Genomic DNA, 19865 nt, shown 5'->3' on the forward strand with positions numbered 1-19865 from the left:
TTATGGAGCCTTAATCTCCTTGAACTCCCCACACACTGACCAGTTTGATGGAGGTGGGGTTCTCCACAACCGAGTAGGCAGGAAGAGGCAACATGATGAATTGTGCAGCTGGCGCAGAGGAGCTAATCTCACTGGAATCCTGTAGGTACATGGAGAGAAGAAAGTTTTATTGAGATGGAGTGAAGAACACCCAGGACCATCCACAACACTGAAGACCAATCAAGTCCAATAACCATACATAATCTGCTTATCCAACGGGCACATCAAAAAAATGAATGAATCTATAATTATCTCAAAATAAAAGTTTAATTAAGAACAAACAGAGACAGAGAAAACCAGTACCACAAGGAATGTGCTATCCTCATTTTACAGATAAGAAAACTGAGGTTCTGAAGAGACTCAGAACTCCTAGATCACATAAGCAGTTAGTGAAAGAACCCAATTCTTCTGACCCTGTCAAATGTTCTTAGCGACCTATTAATCTGCCTTAACTAGTGGCATGCTTCATCATCATAAACAGCACTGCGGCAACAAGTAATAAAACAGATTTACGCCTGGCACAGAATCCTCTGCAGGGCTATCTGCTCGCATCCATCTAGGCCATAGGGGCCGCTGCATGCTGGTCCTCTTAGCCTAAGCAGAACAGCTACCTCTTTGAGGATGCCATCGCACCCGGAGTAATAGCATGGTGGCAGCTCCCCAACTCTCCACTTCCAGGGGACCAGGCTGTGGAATCACGGAAATCACTGTTCTTTCTCCTCAACTGGGCATGACAGAAAAGCCACTGGGGAGATACCTCCCTCTTCTTTCTCAGCTATTAGTCCCATCAACCTGGCCCTGAAGAGAACTTCCTTCTTCCTACTTACTCTGTGCCCAACAAGACTATTTAAAAAAATTCTCCTGAACAGTTCAAGGTGCCATTGTGTTTGCTGAAACAATCTTAAGGGAACATAAAATTCTAACTAATACTAATAGCCAAACAGATCCTGGCTCTGACTCATGGACAGCCCAAATATCATCCCCATCCCTCCTGTTAACGTACCTTATCTCATGTGAAGAAAATGTTGGCTATACTGGGCAAGAGGAGTTGGTGAGAGTGCCTAAGAAACTGAAGCCTGGGGACTTGGACCAAGCCTGGGGACAAAAAGGTTCAAGAGAACTGCAGTCCAACTAGAAGTGCCACACCAGTATTCTTACTTACCACTATTTCAGAATCACCCTGCATGGTGCTAGCTGCCTTTTTAACAATCCCAGGTAAAGCAAAATCATCAGAACCAAAGTCACTTACCCTCATGACTGTTACCACGGACATGCTCTCCCCAACCTGGGGGTGGGGCACAGCCAGGCTTCCAGTGGGGAGGTCTGGTGAGCTGTTCACTAAGGTCTCTTCAATTACCAGGCTTGTCTGGTAAGGTTGGTGGCTCTCCCCTACCTCCAGGGAAGCCTCATTTAGGAGCACATCCGGGCCGAGGATCTCTGAGGTGGTGATCTCCTGTACAGCACCTGGCTGGGCAAGGGCTCCCACATCCTCAGCTAAGGCCTCCACAGCCAGACATTGTTCTGCCATGCCTGCATGGCTGGGCACTGTCTCCAGGGCAGTGTTGGACACAAGGGATGGTCCTCTAGGGGACATTTGGTTCTGGGCCACACACAGCTCTAGCTGAGAACAGCTCCGCTCCTCCTGCAGGCTGCTCTTGGGGATGATGATATAATCTGAGCGAGGGAGGATCTTGCGGAAACCTGGGATGTCCGGAACCACAGCGGTCAGTGCAGAGAGTTTAGAGTTCTGAGGATGAAAAAGCCAGGTCGGGGAGACAAGCAGAGATAAATGGAATAAGACCACATAGATATATACTTATAAGCCTTTTTTTTCTTCATTTTTTTCTGCAAAGGAACCAGAAAGACTCCATTCTCTTGACCTAAGACTTAGACAGGGTCAGCCTCTGCCAATAGCAATGTCATCTTCAGCTGAATCACACTTTAGCCAATGTAACTTACTCAATCACATAGGAGACAGAGAACGTGGATTAGATTCCAGAAAGGGCACTGATCTTGGCATCTTAAACTGTGAGCTGAAATCCCAGGTCTGGCATAGTCTTAAACAAATCCTTTCCCGTTTTTTTGGCCTTGCTGCCCCATCTGTAAAATGAGGGAGCTGAATCTAGCTATCTATGAGTTCCTTTCCAGCTTTGATACTTTAGGATTCCAAAGTAGCTGAAGATTTAGATACCAGAATGTATAATGCTCAGTGAAACCTTTAGAAGCATCAAATACAAACCAACAGGCCATGTTGGATCTCAGGGCAGCAAGCAAGGATTCTGATATCACTGGCTTCTTCCAGACTTGCAAAGAAGAGAATGAACAGATCACAAAGCTATCAATCAATAAGAAGGCTTCACGAGAGAATGTGTATAGGGAAGTGGTTATCTGATAAGCACTGAATATATTGGGAGGTGATGGGGAGGGAGAAGAATATAAATATTAACAATGACCTAGGATCTTAAGGTTCAGAAAATAATTTCCTGACTTTTAAAGCAATACTACTAAGTTAGGTACTATTATTATTCCCACTTCACAAATGAGGGCACTGAAGCTCAAGGAGGATAAACTTTCCCAAAACACATAATTAGTAAGTAGTAAAGGTGGGACTCCAGGCCAGGTCTTCTAAGGAGCAAGGAGACCAGGTACTAGAAGCACAGCCCTGCATGGCTAACTGGCACCAAGAAAAAGGTGCTTTTATTTTTTTCAATTTAAACTGAAAGCTACCCAATGAGGAAGACAGAAAAGTTCAAAATGAACAGATAAGTGAGAACTGAAATTAAACAGACCAAAAAATAATTTCAGAAGCATCATTTAAAAGGAACTAAGTCAATTACAAAAGGATCCTTAAATAAATCAAAAGCAAGAAGTCAATGAGACTACTTAGGGTACAAAGGAAGCACTCAGAGATGAAAGTTAAAAGAAGCACTGAGATGAAACATGAAAGCAGACTGTCCAAATCCTTTATGGAGCCTTTACTGGAGAGATAATGAAGAAATGATATTCTCAAGTCACACTTTGAAGCAGACAGGTCAAGAGAACAAGACTAAATGGTGGCAAATACATAGGTTGGTCTGGACTTAATCAACAAATCCAAGCACAAGAAACCAGGGCAGCATGAATGGCAGTCATCTTACAGGCTGTAAGGAATGACACTGGAACCATGGGCCCAGCCACTTGGCAGGAGACCTGAAGGGCTGCCAGGGAGACAGCCTGCCCCAAGGTCTCTGACAGGCTCCCTAAGTATGCAGGCAAGAGGGTCCCACCTGTACACCAGGTAATCAGGGAGAGGTCAAACAGCATATAAAGCCTGTCTTGGTACACTCCAGATGCTCATTAAATGCCACCTTTTCTTATTATATGGTCACTGGACATTTAATCTACTAAAGAGTGTTATTTACTCACCAAGTCAGAACTCAGCTAGGTGTTTTACATTGTCCATTTTAAACATTGTGAATAGATACTATTATCCCCATTTTACAAATGAGGAAAGCAGGACTCAAAGGTTAAGTGATTCTTCCAAGGTTACAGCTAGTTAATATTAGAGCTAGTCTATTAATGATCTTGGGGGTATTGGTAGAGATGATGGTAGATATAAATTTACATATGGATAAGGAAAAATCATTGTAGATGATCTACTTAATTTTTTTTAAAAAAGCCTTAATAAGGACCTATATTAGTGTCTGGTTTTAAAAACCATATCACTCCAAGATTAGGTAAAATTTTCTTATATCATGGGCAAAAAGTTTGTGACCTTATAATGGAGAAACCAAAAAAAATATGTGTACCTTTCCTTGACTCCGCCTCCCCCTCTCCACAGGGATTGTTTCCTAGACTCACAGTTTACAAACAAATCATCTAGAGGAGAAGTACAGAGTGGCATCTCCAAGACTGTACGTAACACAAAGCTCTTCCAAGAAGGTAAATGCCAAGCCAACAAGGACAAAATAATCTAAATGGCATAATCAGTGGCAGATGGGCTCCACTAAAGGAAATACAACCCATTCTGCTATAACATAGCTGTTGCATTCCTGAAGAACCTTTCCTCTTCATTATAAAAAAAGAAGTTAGAGACAATTGTTTCAATTGAAAAAAAAAAAGGAGTTAAGGTTAAAAGGTTTCAGCTTGCAATAACAAGGTTATTTTTCCTGCAGGAATTTCAGTTAAAAAAAAAAACAGCAGGGCTTCCCTGGTGGTACAGTGGTTAAGAATCCGCATGCCAATTCGGATGGGTTAGAGTCCTGGTCTGGGAAGATCCCACATGCCGCAGAGCAACGAAGCCCGGGAGCCACAACTACTGAGCCTGCGCTCTAGACCCACGTGCCACAACTACCGAAGCCCACTTGACTAGAGCCCGTGCTCTGCAACAAGAGAAGCCACTGCAATGAGAAGCCCGCGCACCGCAACGAAGAGTAGCCCCCACTCGCCACAACTAGAGAAAGCCTGCACGCAGCAACGAAGACCCCACACAGCCATAAATAAATTAAATTAATAAATTAAAAAAAAAACAGCAGTGTTAACAGTTGTCAGTCCATTTTATTCCTGTGAACTAGAAATAACAAAATGGCTGACAGACACAAACCTAAGTGCTTCCTTGCTTATTCTTTAATCCAAGCACTCAAAGGCTCAATGTCCTCCATCAATTTCACCTTTAGCCTTCCACTTTTCCTTCTAGCACAGTTCAATACCACCAGTAACCAGTGGTAACAAAAGAACGTTGCCTTAAATAAAGCAGCTGTGTCTACCTCTAAACTTGCAAGCCTAATTGCTGATTACGTTATAACTGACAGTGGTGAGCACAACACAAATTAATTATACTTACACTCAACAGATAACATGAAACATGGTGTAGGGAAAATGCCTGTAGAAGCTACTCTATAAAAGAAAAATAACACTAACTACCCACAAGGACAAGTGGCTCCAAGTTTTGCTAAAATTCAGAAAAGGAACCTAAGGCTCACTGGAGATCATGTACTGCTGCAAGCAAAGAGTAGAGAGTGCAGGGCATGACCGAAATGGAAACAGACAGGGAGTTCCCTGGCAGTCCAGTGTTTATGACTTGGCACACTGCCATGGCCTGGGTTCAATACCTGGTACCTGGTCAGGGAACTGACATCCCCCAACCCACGCAGCGAAGCCAAAAAAAAAAAAAAAAGAAGCAGACAATATCAGACTCAAGAAAGGTAAAAATGACTCAACTCAAAGTTTTCCTAAGAAGAGAGAAGGAAACCGGAGAACAGGGGGTTGGACTCCCCAAAGCCTCACCACTAAGGCAATGGAGGTATTAGCTGAAGAAGAGGAAAAAAAAATTACTTACAGGATCCAAACCTTCTTTCTCTAGTTTGGCTTTCTCCAAGTAGTAACTCCTCTCGGCCACACTGAGAAGCCTCCAACTCTCACTAATCTTCTTATTGATCTCAGATTGAGGGAGGTGGGGGAGCTCCTGCTGCACTTTCAGGTAGATGTCATAATAGTACAGAAGGTAAGCAGACCTGAGGAAGCAAGGACTTCTTAAGGTTTTCCCTCGCTCAACCAGTAAATACTACAATGTTTGAGTAGTGAAGAGCTAAATACAAAACCTAGCTTTTCATTTCAAAAGCATTTCTCTAAATAGAGACTGAAGCAAAGAAACATTTAAATAACACCCCCAAAGGGTGAACAGGGGGAGGTTTCTCCCTCCAGAAATGTGGAAGCAAAGGCTTGTCTGGTCTACTTTTCCATGACCACATTTTCTGCAGGGCTTAAATCCCAACATGGGCAAAGATAGATAAAGGTGTCCCGTCATTCCACTTTCAGGAAAAGGTTAATTAGAGAACTAATTACCACTCACACCCTACTCTTCTACACAGCCTTTGGTCATCTCACTGGTCAACAGCACCTCGCCAAGGCTGAGGGAGGGAAGCAAGCAGAACTATCAAAGTGACCCAGTGCTGGGAGCCTCAGCAAGAAGTCTGGAGTGTTCACAGTTAAGGGGGAGCTTAGAGCTGCAATTTGGATATTCTTAATAGATATCATTGGCGCTATTTGTAATTCCAAATTTTTATTGATGTCCTAATTAAATATTTAAATAACAATGGCATTAATAATAAATACAGTGGTTCTCTTGTAGCGAGCTTCCACCATTTGTATGTATATTTCCTGCTAAAGCCTAGAAACACGACCAAGATTTGGACAGGAATGGCAACTGCTGGCATCCATCGGCCACTTCCCACTCTCAATCACCGTCTCCCCCCAACCCCACTGCCCATCAGGAGACTTCAACAAATGACATGGCACTCTCAGTGAAACTGGACACAGGCTGAAGTCTTCTTCAACACAGCTCTCCAAGCAGCTTCTGTTTATAAATGCCAGCTATCAAAATGTGTTGGCTAACCTGGGTTTCTTGGCCTTTTCTCCATGTATTTTATACTTTTTCTTCTTCTTGGGTGGCCCAGGGGAGGTGTAACAGTAGGTTTCCTCAATTTCCTCCATCACGACAGTTACCTCAGTACCATCATATGATGCATCCATGGCTAGAGGAAAGTCAAACATAAACAAGGTTCAAGAACCTACCCTAAAGGGGAGAGCGGCCTCCTGATCCAATGATCCTTATCTCTGCCAGGGCCTTAAGACTCAGTCATTTGCCAAACTCATCAGATGGATCCTAAGAAGCACCTGGGGAACCTACTAAACATTCAGATTCCAGGGTTCCACCTCAGCCCTTCTGAATCAGAATCACTAAAGGGTGTGGCAATCCATGTGCTTAACACGTGCACCTGGTGAGTCCTCTGACTAGGCAAACCTGGAATCACTAGCTTAGAGAGCCCTTTCACTTTTATTCACTCATGGGATGCTCAGTAATCCTTCAACTCAAAGATTAGCCCCACATTACAATAATTCCATATGGTAACAGGTAAATACTTGGCCAGGAGTCAGTTCTGGACACTCCCTCATGGCATCACCTTAAGCAAAATGCTTCACTGATTCACTCATTCATTCAAACGTGTTAAGTGCCACTATGTAGCAAGTTTCTTTACATTCTGCCAGTTTGTATGACTTTGGGCAGGTCCTTTAGCTGCTTTAGGTTCAATTCTCTCACACATTAACAAGAGATGTCTCACCCACCTTACCACACTTATAGGGATAAGGCTCAAGGACATAACTCCATTTGAGAATAGTGCTATACAAAAAGGGTTCATTATTAAGGATGAATCATCTCTGCCTGAGATGCTTAACGACCTGCCCAAGGCCACCACACCCAGGAACTTGAAAGGCAGATTTTTTAGTTCAAAAATCCAACTGTGAGCCTTCTTCTATTATACTATACTGCTCCCATCTCCACCCACAACCCTCTAAACCAGCACTGTTCAAAACACTTTTTGTGATGACAGAAATGTTCTTCATCTGTGCTGCTCCAATACTGTAGCTACTTATGGCTATTGAGCACCTGAAATATGGCTTGTGTGATTGAAGAACTCAATTGATTTCATTTTATTTAATTGTAATTGGTTTAAATAACCACACATGGTTAGCAACTACGGTTCTGAACAGCTCAGGTCTAAACAGTAATCTGACAGACTGATATTAACTCTCTAGCACTGGCCTAAGAAACAGAAAACCTACTAATAGCTTTTCCTAGGGAAAGGAAGGCATTAAAAAAATTCAATGACTAGTTCAAGAAGAGTTAGTTTATTTGTGGCCACATTCTAAGTTGGAGTTTTACCCACAGACTCAATCCTTGGGTTCAAGAAGAGTTCGTTTATTTGTGGCCACACGCTAAGCTGGAGTTTTACCCACAGACTCAATCCTTGGATGGAGAAAGGCTCCCAAAAACCACTTGAATTTTATGAGAGCGAAATAATATAGTTGCTCTGGGAAATCTGTCAGAAGATAATTTAGGATTCTGGGAAGAAGGAGCTGTGTAAGTAAATACAGAACTGATAAGTGTATTACAAGGCCTACTCACATCTCATTTAGAACTCACTCCACAAATGATGAGGTATCTGATAAAGTATAATGAGAAAAAAAGCACTGTGTGTTGAGTCAAGAGACCAGGATCCAAGTCTAAATTCTAACCATGCGATCTCAGATAAGTCTATTCCCCTCCCTAAATTTCAATTGTTCCTCAAGTGAGACTGAAGAGGCTGAAATCAGTGGCTCCTAACTTTTTGAGAGGCAAGAATCCCTTTGAGAATGTTGTAAAGCAGGAAAAACCCTCTCCCAGAAAATGCAGACAGGTATTTCACCTATAATTTCAAAGATATACCCGAGGCTAAGAACACGTTATTCCTAAGGTTCTTTCTAGTTCTGTACCATGTCTAAATGATTTCCCTTCCCATTGGAAAACAAAACAAAAACAACAACAAAAGAACCCCACTGCATTCTGTTATAGTGCAACTCTGGAGAACATAACCCACAACTTGGCTCGGTAAGAGATAGGCCAGTGCCTTCATTGGGTAAGGTATGCTAGGGTTCAAATCAAGGCTATGTGGGGATGTGCTTTTTTTGCCTTTCATAATTGACTTCTCAGCCCTTGAGTCTTGCAGAGAAAAGCAATACTGCAGGACAGCTTCTGTAAAGAATGACATACAGGGTTTTAGCACCCAGAACAAAACAAATTAGAAAACAAAGTCATTACAATCATATTGGGGTAGGGGCAAGAAGAGACTGAGTTTTGGCTTGTTTGAGTAGCCCGGTTTAAGCCTGGGTCCACGAGTATTTTCAGATCCTAGGCCTCAGTACAGCAATGCAAAAAAAAAAAAGGCACGATAATATAAAGGTTAAAACCAAGGGCTCTGGAGGGCAGAAAATCAGGGTACTAAATTTAAGTTACGCATTTTAACAGGACGCGCACAGAGCTCTATGACCTTGAGCAATCTACTTACTCTCTCTAAGCCTCAGTTTTCTCATCTGTAAAAGAGAAGTAAGGCAGTACTTGAAATCTGTGACACGCTTTCACCGTCCTATCAGATCCTCCTCGGAACCTCATTAAATGGCTTCTGACAGCTCAGCAGTCGGCCATGGTCGGCCTACGGGCCTTAGATGTCCCAAAGGTACCGAATGCGGGAGGTGGAAACTAAGGCTCACTACTCCTACTTCGTAGAAGAGGCAACAAGGCTCAGAGAGCCGCAGCTCCCAGCTCGTGGGCGCCCAGCCGGTGCGGTGCGGCGCGGCGCGGCGCTCGAAGGTGGGACTTACCCGGAGAAGCGTGCAAGCCGCGCGGCTCACATTCCCGGAGGCGCCCGGCCAGGGGGCTCGACGGGGGGGGCTGGCCAGCGCACTCGCGCTCCCCGCGGTCGGAGAGAGGCGGCTCCAGTCGTGGCAGTGGCAACAAGGAAGTGGAGACGAGGACTCGCGCGCGCATCCCGGGGGCTAGAGGAGCCCCGGCCCCGCGGCCCCGCCCGGCGACACACGGCACGGAGTCGCGACAGCCCCTCTCTCTCCCCTTCCTCGGAGTCGTGATATGGGGTTGTAGAGGGCGGGTGTGGGAGCGCAGGTTCTCTCTGCAGGCTCTTCACCGACGCCTGCCGAGAGCCCCGGGGGTCAAGCCCCGGGGAGCCCGAGGAAGACAGCAGGCACACGGGCGTCGCCGCGGCACCGGTTCAGCAGCAGCAGCAGCAGCAGCACCACACCTCGGATCGCTAGGAAAACCCGTCCCGGCTGCCCTCGCGGCGCGCCGGAAGCGGCCGGCTGCGCGTGACTGCTTGCGACCCCTTGCGCAGGCGCAACAGTCCAGCCCGGGCTGAGGGGCGGGCCCCTAGAAACTGCTTAGAGACTTAGAAGGGGGCCGCTAAGGCGGACGGACTACTTCCGGCTAGAGGTTCCGGGAGGAGGAGGAAGCTGCGGCCGCCCACGGTGGGTGCCCTCAGCCCCCGGGCGTTGCCGTAGGGCGTTCAGGTAAATAGGGCGGGGCTGTGGCGAACGTGAGGGGTCGAGGCTCCGCCTCGCCTGTCAAAGCCACGTCTGGCCAGCAGAGCCCGAGCATCACCCTCCCAGCACGGAGTTCAAGGCCTGACCCCAGTCCTCTTCACTCTGTCCCGGCTTGTTCAGGACAGGGTTCTTCTTAGTGCCGCATGAAGACGTCCTCCTCAACCCAGTAATCTGCCCTCAATCCGTCTCTCCCACCGTCCCACACTCAGTAATGGTAGTGAGTGATTCAAACGGAGCTGAATGACCATGTGGAGAGGCTCTGGAATCAGATAAGGATTGTCTTGTCCCTTCCCGCCAATGTCACAGATGGTGCCACATTCGTACAAGTCCCCTCACCCTCACTACCTTGCAAGTGCATTTCCAATCTGCCTACTTTTCTCCATCTACCACCGTCACCAGTCTTCTCCTAGTCACCGTCATCTCCTGCCTGGACTGGGGCAATTTCTTCCCATCTCCTCTCTTTTCCCTCTACAATCTATTCTCCACAACACGCAAATTGATCTTTTTGCACTGTAAGCCTGATTAGGTCACTCTCTGCTTAAGACCCTCCAGTATCCTCTTGTTTACTTAGAATAAAATTCAAACTTATCTCGACCTACAAGACTTTGGTTTGGCTCTTGATTCATTCTTTCCACATCTCTTCTCAGTACTGGTTGTTCCCAGAACAAGCTATATAGCACTCTGTGGTGTTCAGAATGCTAGCTTTGTGCTGAGCCTCCTTGGGATTGAATCCCAGTCCTACCACATGTAAGCGATATTAAGCATGGAAAGTAACAAATTATGATTACAAAGGACCAATAATTGGTTCTCATTTCAGTAAATGGCATCACCATCCACTCAATTGCTCAGTGCTCAAGCCAGAAATCTGGGAATTATCCTTGACTCCTCCTGCACCTCACATCCAGTCCATCAGCAAGCTCCGCAAAAACATAGTCCCAAACTGACTACTTCTTACCATCTTCACGATTACTCTATCCAAGCCACCATTATCTCACATCTGGACTCCGGCAACAGCCTCCTAACTAGTCTCTTTCTTTTTCTCTGACACCCTTCCATTCCATTCTTCACACAGCAGTCATCTTTCTCCTTGCTTAAAATCCTCCAGGAGCTTCTTGTTGCACTCAAATTAACATATCCCAACTATATATGGCCTACTAGGCTAGCCTGCATTTACCTTCAGATTTAGGGCCACCTCTTAGGAAAATGGACTTTACCTATTAGGCTCTCCACCTTGCAACCAAAAGACTCTTTCTAAAGTGCAAATCTGATCATGTCATTCCAAAAACAAAAAACAAAACTCCAAAGGCATCTTATTGTCCCAAGATCCTTGTTCTCTTCTCCAAAGACTTCTTTTTTTCCTGATCACGTCTTTTTATTTTCTATAGTACTTCATTGCCTTTACACGTTTCCTTCTATCTCATGAATTCCTATTTGTTTATGCTTTAAGTCCCAACATCAATATTTTTTCCTCTTTGAAGTACACTGCCCATCTGTGTCCCACCCAGTTGATCATCCCACTTCTGTCTTCTCGTCCACAGTACTCTGTAACCTCTGTTATAGCACTCCATACTCTAGTTTTGTCTTCCCTGGTAAGCCCCTCAATGGTAGGCACTATGCTGCATTCATCTCTGTATGGCTGGCATCAAGCACAGTGCTTAGCACACAGAGGATGCCATGAATGGATAGACAGATGTGTGGGGGTAGTGACAAAAGTCAGTCCTTAAAAAGGTACAGTCACAGCCTGAAGCACAGCAGCTTCTCTTGTTCTTTGAGGACTCTCATGATAAAAGGTTTAAGCAGGCAGTTACCAAAACTGCTACTGTTGGGTCACGTTTATTTCCTTCATAGCACATATCACACTCTGTAATTAACTAATTTATCTGTTCACTTATTATGTCCCTACACCACATTGTATTATTTCATAAGGGCAGGGACCTTGACTATGTTGTTCTTCACTGTGTCCTTACCACTTGGCACCTGTAAATATTTATTAAATGAATGTGTGGCTATGAGAAACATCTTCTGGCAATGAAAAATCCTTCCAAGCCAAGCAGCGATAGAGCTATGAAGATCTCACTGTGGTGGAATTTCAAGCAGGACTATGGAGTTGCAGAAATAGCACTGATCTGAGTCAAGAAATCTGAGCTGTATGAACCTGGGTAGGCCCCTTCCCTAGGCCTCAGTTTCTGTATCTTTAAAATGAGCCAGATAATAATTCCTTGAATTTATACAATGCATTGCTATTTGCAAAGCTCTTTTACCATCTGTTACTTCAATATAGTCTCACAATAGACAGACCAGACACTGTTATTATTTTTACAAAGGCTCAGAAAGTTTAAGTAAACTAGACTATATCTCTTTTATTTCAAACGTTCTATGAGTCTGTATAAATAACCTCTACAAAAAATCAGTAGCACGATCCTATCTTCTCTTGGCTTTGGCCTTATATTATCATTTTTCTAATACAATTTTTAAAAATCTGAACCCATCTTTTAGGGGGAATCCATTATCTTTGGTTCCTGATAGGCACTCCATTTTGTCTTCTCAGCTTTCCTTACTTGTGGCAAAACAAGCCTAGAGGAGGAACAGACACAGCCCTGGTAGTTGTGGTCCGGCCCTCATTCTACAGATATAGCAAACAAGGGGAACAAGAAACGTCGGCAGTTCTCCCCAGAGGAGAAAATGAAAGTTGTGGAAGCTGTGGACTCAGGCAAGAGGAAAGGCGATGTGGCAAAAGAATTCAGAATCACTCCTTCTACTTTGTCTACATTCTTAAAGGATCGTGCCACATTTGAAGAAAAGGTGCGGGAGGCATCTGTGGGACCTCAGAGGAAAAGGATGAGGAATGCTCTTTATGACGACATTGATAAGCTGTTTTTGCTTGGTTTCAAGAAATCCATGCCAAAAACATTCTCGTGACTGGTTCTGTCATTCGGAAAAAAGCACTAAACTTGGCCAACATGCTTGGCTATGACAATTTTCAAGCAAGTGTGGGCTGGCTGAACAGATTTCATGATCGCCATGGAATTGCTTTGAAAGCAGTCTGTAGAGAGCATAGTGACAGATTAATGAATGGTCTAGGAATAGATAAGGTTAATGAGTGGCATGCAGGGGAAATTATAAAACTAATTGCTGACTACAGCCCAGATGATATCTTTAGTGCTGATGAGACAGGAATGTTTTTCCAGTTGCTTCCCCAGCACACACTTGCTGCTAAAGGGGACCATTGTAGAGGGGGCAAGAAAGCAAGGCAGTGGTTGACAGCACTCTTTTGTTGCAATGCTTCAGGGACTGAAAAAATGAGACCATTGATTGTTGATAGGTCAGCCAACCCACGTTGCCTCAAGAATGTCCATTCCCTCCCTTGTGACTACCGAGCCAACCAGCAGGCGTGGATGACACAGGATCTGTTTAATGAGTGGCTGATCACCTCGGTGCTTTGTGACCACCTGGAGGGGTGGGATAGGGAGGGTGGGAGGGAGGGAGACGCAAGAGGGAAGAGATATGGGAACATATGTATATGTATAACTGATTCACTTTGTTATAAAGCAGAAACTAACACACCACTGTAAAGCAATTATACCCCAATAAAGATGTTAAAAAAAAATGAGTGGCTGATGCAAGTGGACGCCAGAATGAAGCAGGCAGAACGCCGGATCCTCCTGCTGATTGACAACTGCTCCGCTCACAACGTGCTTCCACGCTTGGAAAGGATTCAGGTGGGGTATCTGCCCTCAAAGTGTACTGCCGTCTTGCAGCCACTGAATCTTGGCATAATTCATACCACAAAAGTGCTGTATAGGAGCCACCTGCTAAAACAGATCCTCCTCAAGCTCAACAGCAGCGAAGATCAAGAAAAAGTGGACATCAAGCAGGCCATTGACATGATTGCTGTGGCATGGTGGTCAGTCAAGCAGTCCACAGTGGTGAAATGCTGGCAGAAGGCAGGCATCATCCCTGTGGAATTGACAGATTCTGAAGTAGATGCAGCAGCCAGTGAACCAGATATTGCCATTGAAAAGTTGCGGCACTCAGTGACGATTGCCACCTGTGTCCCAAATGAAGTAAATTTCTGGGACTTTGTCACTGCAGATGATGGTCTCATCATGTCTCAGGAGCTGCTGGACACAGGTCATCCAGGACATGGTGGCCGGTGAAAGTACTGATGAAGCTGGAAGTGAAGATGAGGGGGAGGCACCTCTACCACAGCAGCCAAAAGTCACCACCACAGGGCTTCCCTGGTGGCGCAGTGGTTGAGAGTCCGCCTGCCGATGCAGGGGACGCGGGTTCGTGCCCCGGTCCAGGAAGATCCCACATGCCGCAGAGCGGCTGGGCCCGTGAGCCATGGCCGCTGAGCCTGTGCGTCCGGAGCCTGTGCTCCGCAACGGGATAGTGAGAGGCCCGCATACGGCAAAAAAACAAAAACAAAAAGTCACCACCACAGAGGCCAGCTCAAGTGCACAGAAACTTAGACGGTTCCTTCCCACTGTGTAGGTGTTCCTGATGCCATTTTTGGACAGCTAAATGGCATAGATGAATATTTAATGAGAAGAGTGACACAAACTCTTGTTGATTCCAAAATTACACAGTTCCTCTAAACAAAATAATGTAGAAATTAACTGCCTCTTTTAATTTAGAAGATGTAGTTTACAAGAATAAATATTTATTTAGCTAGGATATTGAACTTAAATTTTAAGCAATATTATTGTGACAACATTCCAGTTTTCTGAAATAATCAGGAAACTTTCTTGAATGGAATTTGGGGCCAAAGACTTTTCATTTCTAACAAGTTCCTAGGTGATGCCAATGCTGATGTGGTCCAAGGTCCATGCTTAAGAACCACTGGTCCATCTGGATTCTAGCACTTCTCTCTTTAGCTGGCCATCTGAATACTCCCAATCACTGACTGTCAAAAAAAAAGGGAAAAAAAGTATCAGCTGTTCTTACTCCAGAACTGTTAACTCCTTCCTGCTGATTTGGTAACTCCAGAACCTTCTTAGCTATTCTCTTGAATGCCCCACCAAGTACTCAGTAGGGGTGCCTCTGTCTGTGCCAAAAGACTTAACAAGAGCCATCTAGCCTATCAAAGCATCTTTTAATACTTCAGGATTATTATTAGTACGATGCTGGGGTACAGGGAAATAAAGTGCCTGAAAGAGGAGACATATACAATCTGGAAGATGTGGTAAATATCAGAGAATGCTGTTAATCACAATCATGGGAGAGAACATACATCCCAGTGTACCTCTCAAATCCAGACAAGGTGAGAGGAACATTTGTGAGAGAGATGACATGTGTGAGAGTGTTTGGATTATTTGGATAATCCACAGTGGTCCTCTCCACACCTGTGGATAATCCAGCCTCATATCGTTAATGTTAGGGCACACTATGTTTCCCTTCACTAAAATCACTTCATAAATCACCCTTATTCCTTTGTGTTTGTTCTTCAGAGAAGTCTGCTACGGCAGAGTTGATTTAAGTTATTTAAAGCTGTATAAATTTATCATCAAATTTATCTTAAAGTTTTTCTCCTATAAAAAAGGCATGCTTGGACTTCCCTAGTGGCTCAGTGGTTAAGAATCCGCCTGCCAATGCAGAGGACACAGGTTCGAGCCCTGGTCCAGGAAAATCCCACATGCCACGGAGCAACTAAGCCCGTGAGCCACAACTACTGAGTCCATGTGCCACAACTACTGAAGCCCGTGTGCCTAGAGCCTGTGCTCCGCAACAAGAGAAGCCACTGTAATGAGAAGCCCACGCACCACAACAAAGAGTAGCCCCGGCTCACCATAACTAGAGAATGCCCCCATGGGCAGCAACGAAGACCCAATGCAGCCAAAAATAAAAATAAATAAAATTAATTATTTTTTTTTAAAAAGGCATTCTTAATATCCTTTAAAACCCTAGTATCTATTTTCTAATGAGTCAGATAAGTGTCAGTTTCATTTTTAGAAGGTACACACAAGACCTGTTAGCGTTGTAGTGTAGTTCCCTGCCCCAGGTTAATTTTGTGGCTATTTCAGAAACCCATAGCAATTCAGTTATTCTTCTTTCTGTAGTTACTTAATTGAAACATGTATAAAGCAGATTAATCACAGAAAGTACTGCTTCCACGCTGAACAAAACAAAAAACAGCAGATGTTTGAAGAGATGTGTATTTAAAGCTTATTTGGGGTATTTTTCCTTTTAACGAACTAGTATAACTTGAATTAAAAGTACTATACATATTTTAAATTATTAACACATAGGAAAGGAAAACAGTGTCTTCTGGCTAAGTCACATGGTTCTGATAATGTAACTGCTCTCATCATCTGTGTCAGGATTACTGACAAAATTTCTAATTTCTTCCCTCATCTTTCTCCTGAAGTCCATTTTGCACATAATCTTAGATCTCTTTCCCCTGCCCAAGTGTCTGTGGTGGCTCTCAAATGCCTACAGAAATAAAAGACTATTCATCTGAGTTTTAGCCCCCTCTGGAGTTGACTGCTTGGTTGCTCAGTACAATTTAGTGTGTGTGCGGCCCCACCATGGGCCATTGTCTTCACTCCATACCCATGTCTGCTAGTGTGCCTTTGCCTGAATGCCTCACCCTGTTCTCTACCAAGCTGGACCTTACACATTCTTCAAGAACTAATTGGAGTCCTCTTTCTTCCAGCCTTTCTTGAAGACTCCAGCACCTGCTCTACCCTTCTCTCCCTCAACTCCTCAGCACTTTTGTCTCTAAACTATTCAGTTAAGCACTTAAACGTTTTGCCAATGTTCTGTGGCTCTTTAGACTGTAAGCTCCACGAGAGCAGGGACCACTCAGCCTTTGTAACCTTAAAGGTGCCTAGCACTGTGCTGGGAACATCATAGGCACGTCAGTAAACATTTGTGTATAAATTGACACACAAGTAATGTCAAAGCCACCTTATTTTTAAAGTTGCATGAAGCATTAATTCTACTAGAAAATGACTTGGAGATAAGGTAGGGCTGTCCTCTATTTAAAAGGATTTGCAGAATTTTTCCATGAATATCATTGCTCAAATATTATTCCAGTCCAGGGTATAATCTATTCTTTGATAGTGAAGAATTCTCATCTATGGAGTTAAACCTGTTTCCTTCCACAGAAAGTCACTGCAGGATTCTCCATTTCTACAAGACTTTAGTGTGAAAGGCTTTGTCTAAGTGCTTTGCATATAGTAATATTCAGTAAGTATGTACTCAAACTTGGTTTTTTTTTTTAAAAAAAGAAATCTCACATTCTTGACTCATTTAACATATCATATGAATTATATCCAAGTAGATGGAAATCACATCCAAAAGAGAGCAAAGTCTGCAAAGTCTGGTTTATATCAGGTGAAAGTTTGCTTCTCTTGGACATAAGGGGTTTTTTGACACTTTGTTTTTTAAACTAAAAAAGGTTGATATTATCCTTTCTTGGTCTGCTGTCTTTATCAGGCCCTCTGTGGCTTCTCCCTGACTCTCTGTTCCCTCCAACCCCACTTGAGGATATAGTTTTGTCCCATTTGACCAATCTACTCTGTAAGCCAACCTTCTGGGACTAAGGACCTACCTCAATTGTGCTGTCATGAGGATAAAAAGGTATACCTGGCACAGACTGAGTGTTCTACAAATGCTGTCTGTTGTCATTACTATCCATCCTATTTGGAACCTTACCATCTAGAGGCAGGGACCTGCCTTACCACTAAAATATCTTGGGGTTCATTGTTCCAGAACCACACAGCCTGTTCCTAAGGGCTCTTTCATTAAAAAGGAAGGAAGCTAAGCCTTATTGATTGCCTATTTATGTCAAGCACTATTTCACTTATCATTTAATCTTTCCAGCAAATCATAATACCAAAGGATAGACAGGTCTCCAAATTTGCAGACCTATTAACTGTTCTGCTACTGGGGCCATAGTTGTCTTTGAAGTGGGATGTGGTAGAGCATATTCCTGCCACCAGAGGGCAGAGGTGAGCTACATAAGGGAGACAATTCAGCCAACTGAAGAAACTAGGAGCAGCCACTTGTAATTTCTCTTAGTAGAGACTGAGAAAGTAGTCGAGAAAAGAGAGAAGAGACATAGGATGTGGGACTTGTTCAAACAACTGACTTAGAAATAACTGTACCTCAAACTACCCAATTCACCCCATTATACACACCTATCCCTTCACCTACTGATAACCACAGGCCATGTAATTGACCCTGGGCAGATAATTGATGTGCCCTACAAATGAGCCAGTGTTAGAGAAATAGCCACCCATCAAACATATCCATGCCTTCAGTAATCACTGAAATATTGGACCTTATAAAATACCCACTGCCGGCCAGAGAGGCTCTAAGGATGAATTAAGTTCATGACCCTACCCTCAAGCAGTCCAGTAAGCAGAGGAGATAGATGAGAGGGAAAAAATAATAATAGAGTGGTAAATGCCATTTTACAGAATAGTCAGAGAATTTACAGGAGTAGAGATAGAGCCCAAAGGAGCCCCTGCATGAGAGAAGAGGAATTCAATAGGAAATGTTGCCAAGAGCAAGGGACACTTAATATGAAGTATCTGGAAGGAGGAGTAGGGAGTTAGGTATATGGGGTGGGGAAGCAATTCCTGGCAGAAGGAACAGCATATATAAAGGTCTGGGGTATTACAAAATGGCCCATTTGGGAACAGTTAAGGTCAGAGGTAGGTACGTCAAGCAAAGGATGTGTGGTAGGACAAGTGACTGGAGATGTAAGCAAGATCATAGTTTTTAAGGTCTTGTGGGCTAAAGCATTCATTTTGAACTTACCCTGAAAACATTGGAGAACCACTTACAAGTAGCAAACGTCAAATTATTTTTTAGAAATTGATTGATAACTAGTGTGGAGGCTGAGCTGTAGAGATACAGGTAAACTAGTTAGGCTACGGCATCATCCTGAACAGATTGAGGGCACGAAATGATACACATTGAGGGCACGAAAGAGATGTTGGATTTGAAAGACTCTTGCCAGGTAGATGGATTTGGTGTGTGAGTTGAAGAGGAATATTCTAGAATTTCCCAGGATTCTGGCTTGAGTAGCTAGCTCATGCCATTATCAAGATAGATAAAACAGGAGGAGTTTGGGTGTATGTTGCTTATGAAATGCCCCTGGGCATCCAGGTTGAACTGTCCAGTAACAGCTATGGAGATTTATATATAGACAGATAATGCTGGTTGGTGTTCTAGAAATGTCAGGCTGGAAATCATGTTTGGCTGCCGTTAGCATGCATATAATAAGGTAGTTGAAGGCATAAGTGTGGATGTAGTCATCTGGGGAGAGCTTACAATGCAAGGTGTTTATGATATGGGGTCCATGAACCAGCCTTTTTAATAATCATGTGTATGTATATACATGCACATGTGAATATTTCTCCAAGAAAAGCCATACTTTCATCAGTCACAACTGGATCTGAAAATTAAAACCTTAAGCAGTAGTGCTATATGAGAGACAAGGCCAAGGACATAAGCACTGAAAGGACAGATAGGATAGCACAATCCTCCAAGTTGGTTGGAGGAGATGCTAGAGAATGAGTGTGTGAGGCGCTTTAGGGGCTCTGGATCCCAGATGCTGCATGCAGACAGAGTGGGTGCACCCTCCTTCACTCTGTGGGTAAAGATGAGCTTAGAGGCAGAATGCTCAGGGTTACAGAAATACTGCAAAAGGAAGACTGAAAACTGTCCTTAAGCCTATACTCACACTCCCACTTCTACAGAGTTGAGAAGCAGAAGAAGGAGGACATTCGAGAGAGGCTCTCCGCAGGTATGGGGCGGGGGTGGTGCTGATTAGTCCTTACAAAGCCGTGTGCTCCAGTTAGGAGCTGCACGCCCACTTCTCTCACTTAGCTGGTATAAGGTGTTAGCCTCAATGTACTGATGGGGAAAATGTGGCTCAAAATTCAGTGTTAGGACAGTAGTAA

General features: G+C 44.0%; 2 protein-coding genes across 10 annotated transcripts in view; one reads left to right on the forward strand and one right to left on the reverse strand.

Annotated features, from left to right (window-relative positions):
* The window catches only part of HMGXB3 (HMG-box containing 3), an 83736-nt gene extending 74048 nt beyond the window's left edge, over positions 1-9688 (reverse strand). For 5 of the 9 annotated variants that reach the window (XR_003427729.1, XR_003427731.1, XR_003427730.1 and 2 more), the window contains exons 1-5: positions 9217-9687; positions 6413-6551; positions 5357-5531; positions 1289-1786; positions 41-139 (exon numbers count right to left, since the gene is read on the reverse strand). Coding sequence is in view for 6 of the 9 variants with exons in the window: in XM_027081599.1 (XP_026937400.1) it covers positions 41-139; positions 1289-1786; positions 5357-5531; positions 6413-6551; positions 9217-9382 (1077 nt within the window). In the remaining 3 variants the exon portion in view is untranslated. Of the gene's footprint in view, positions 1-40; positions 140-1288; positions 1787-5356; positions 5532-6412; positions 6552-9216 lie in introns of those variants that run through there. The other 4 variants (XM_027081596.1, XM_027081600.1, XM_027081597.1 and 1 more) reach the window with 3 other exon arrangements.
* A 3792-nt stretch (positions 9689-13480) lies between these two features.
* On the forward strand, positions 13481-14265 carry TIGD6 (tigger transposable element derived 6). Its single transcript, XM_027081603.1, is given in 2 exon segments — positions 13481-14077; positions 14079-14265. Coding segments are annotated over 2 exon segments (663 nt in total). The 5' UTR covers positions 13481-13541; the 3' UTR covers positions 14206-14265.
* Positions 14266-19865: the final 5600 nt, after the last annotated feature.

The sequence above is a fragment of the Aethalodelphis obliquidens genome, unplaced genomic scaffold (assembly GCF_003676395.1).
Source record: "Aethalodelphis obliquidens isolate GAN/ISIS:26980383/991018 unplaced genomic scaffold, ASM367639v1 scaffold45, whole genome shotgun sequence".
In the NCBI taxonomy this organism is placed as follows: domain Eukaryota; kingdom Metazoa; phylum Chordata; class Mammalia; order Artiodactyla; family Delphinidae; genus Aethalodelphis; species Aethalodelphis obliquidens.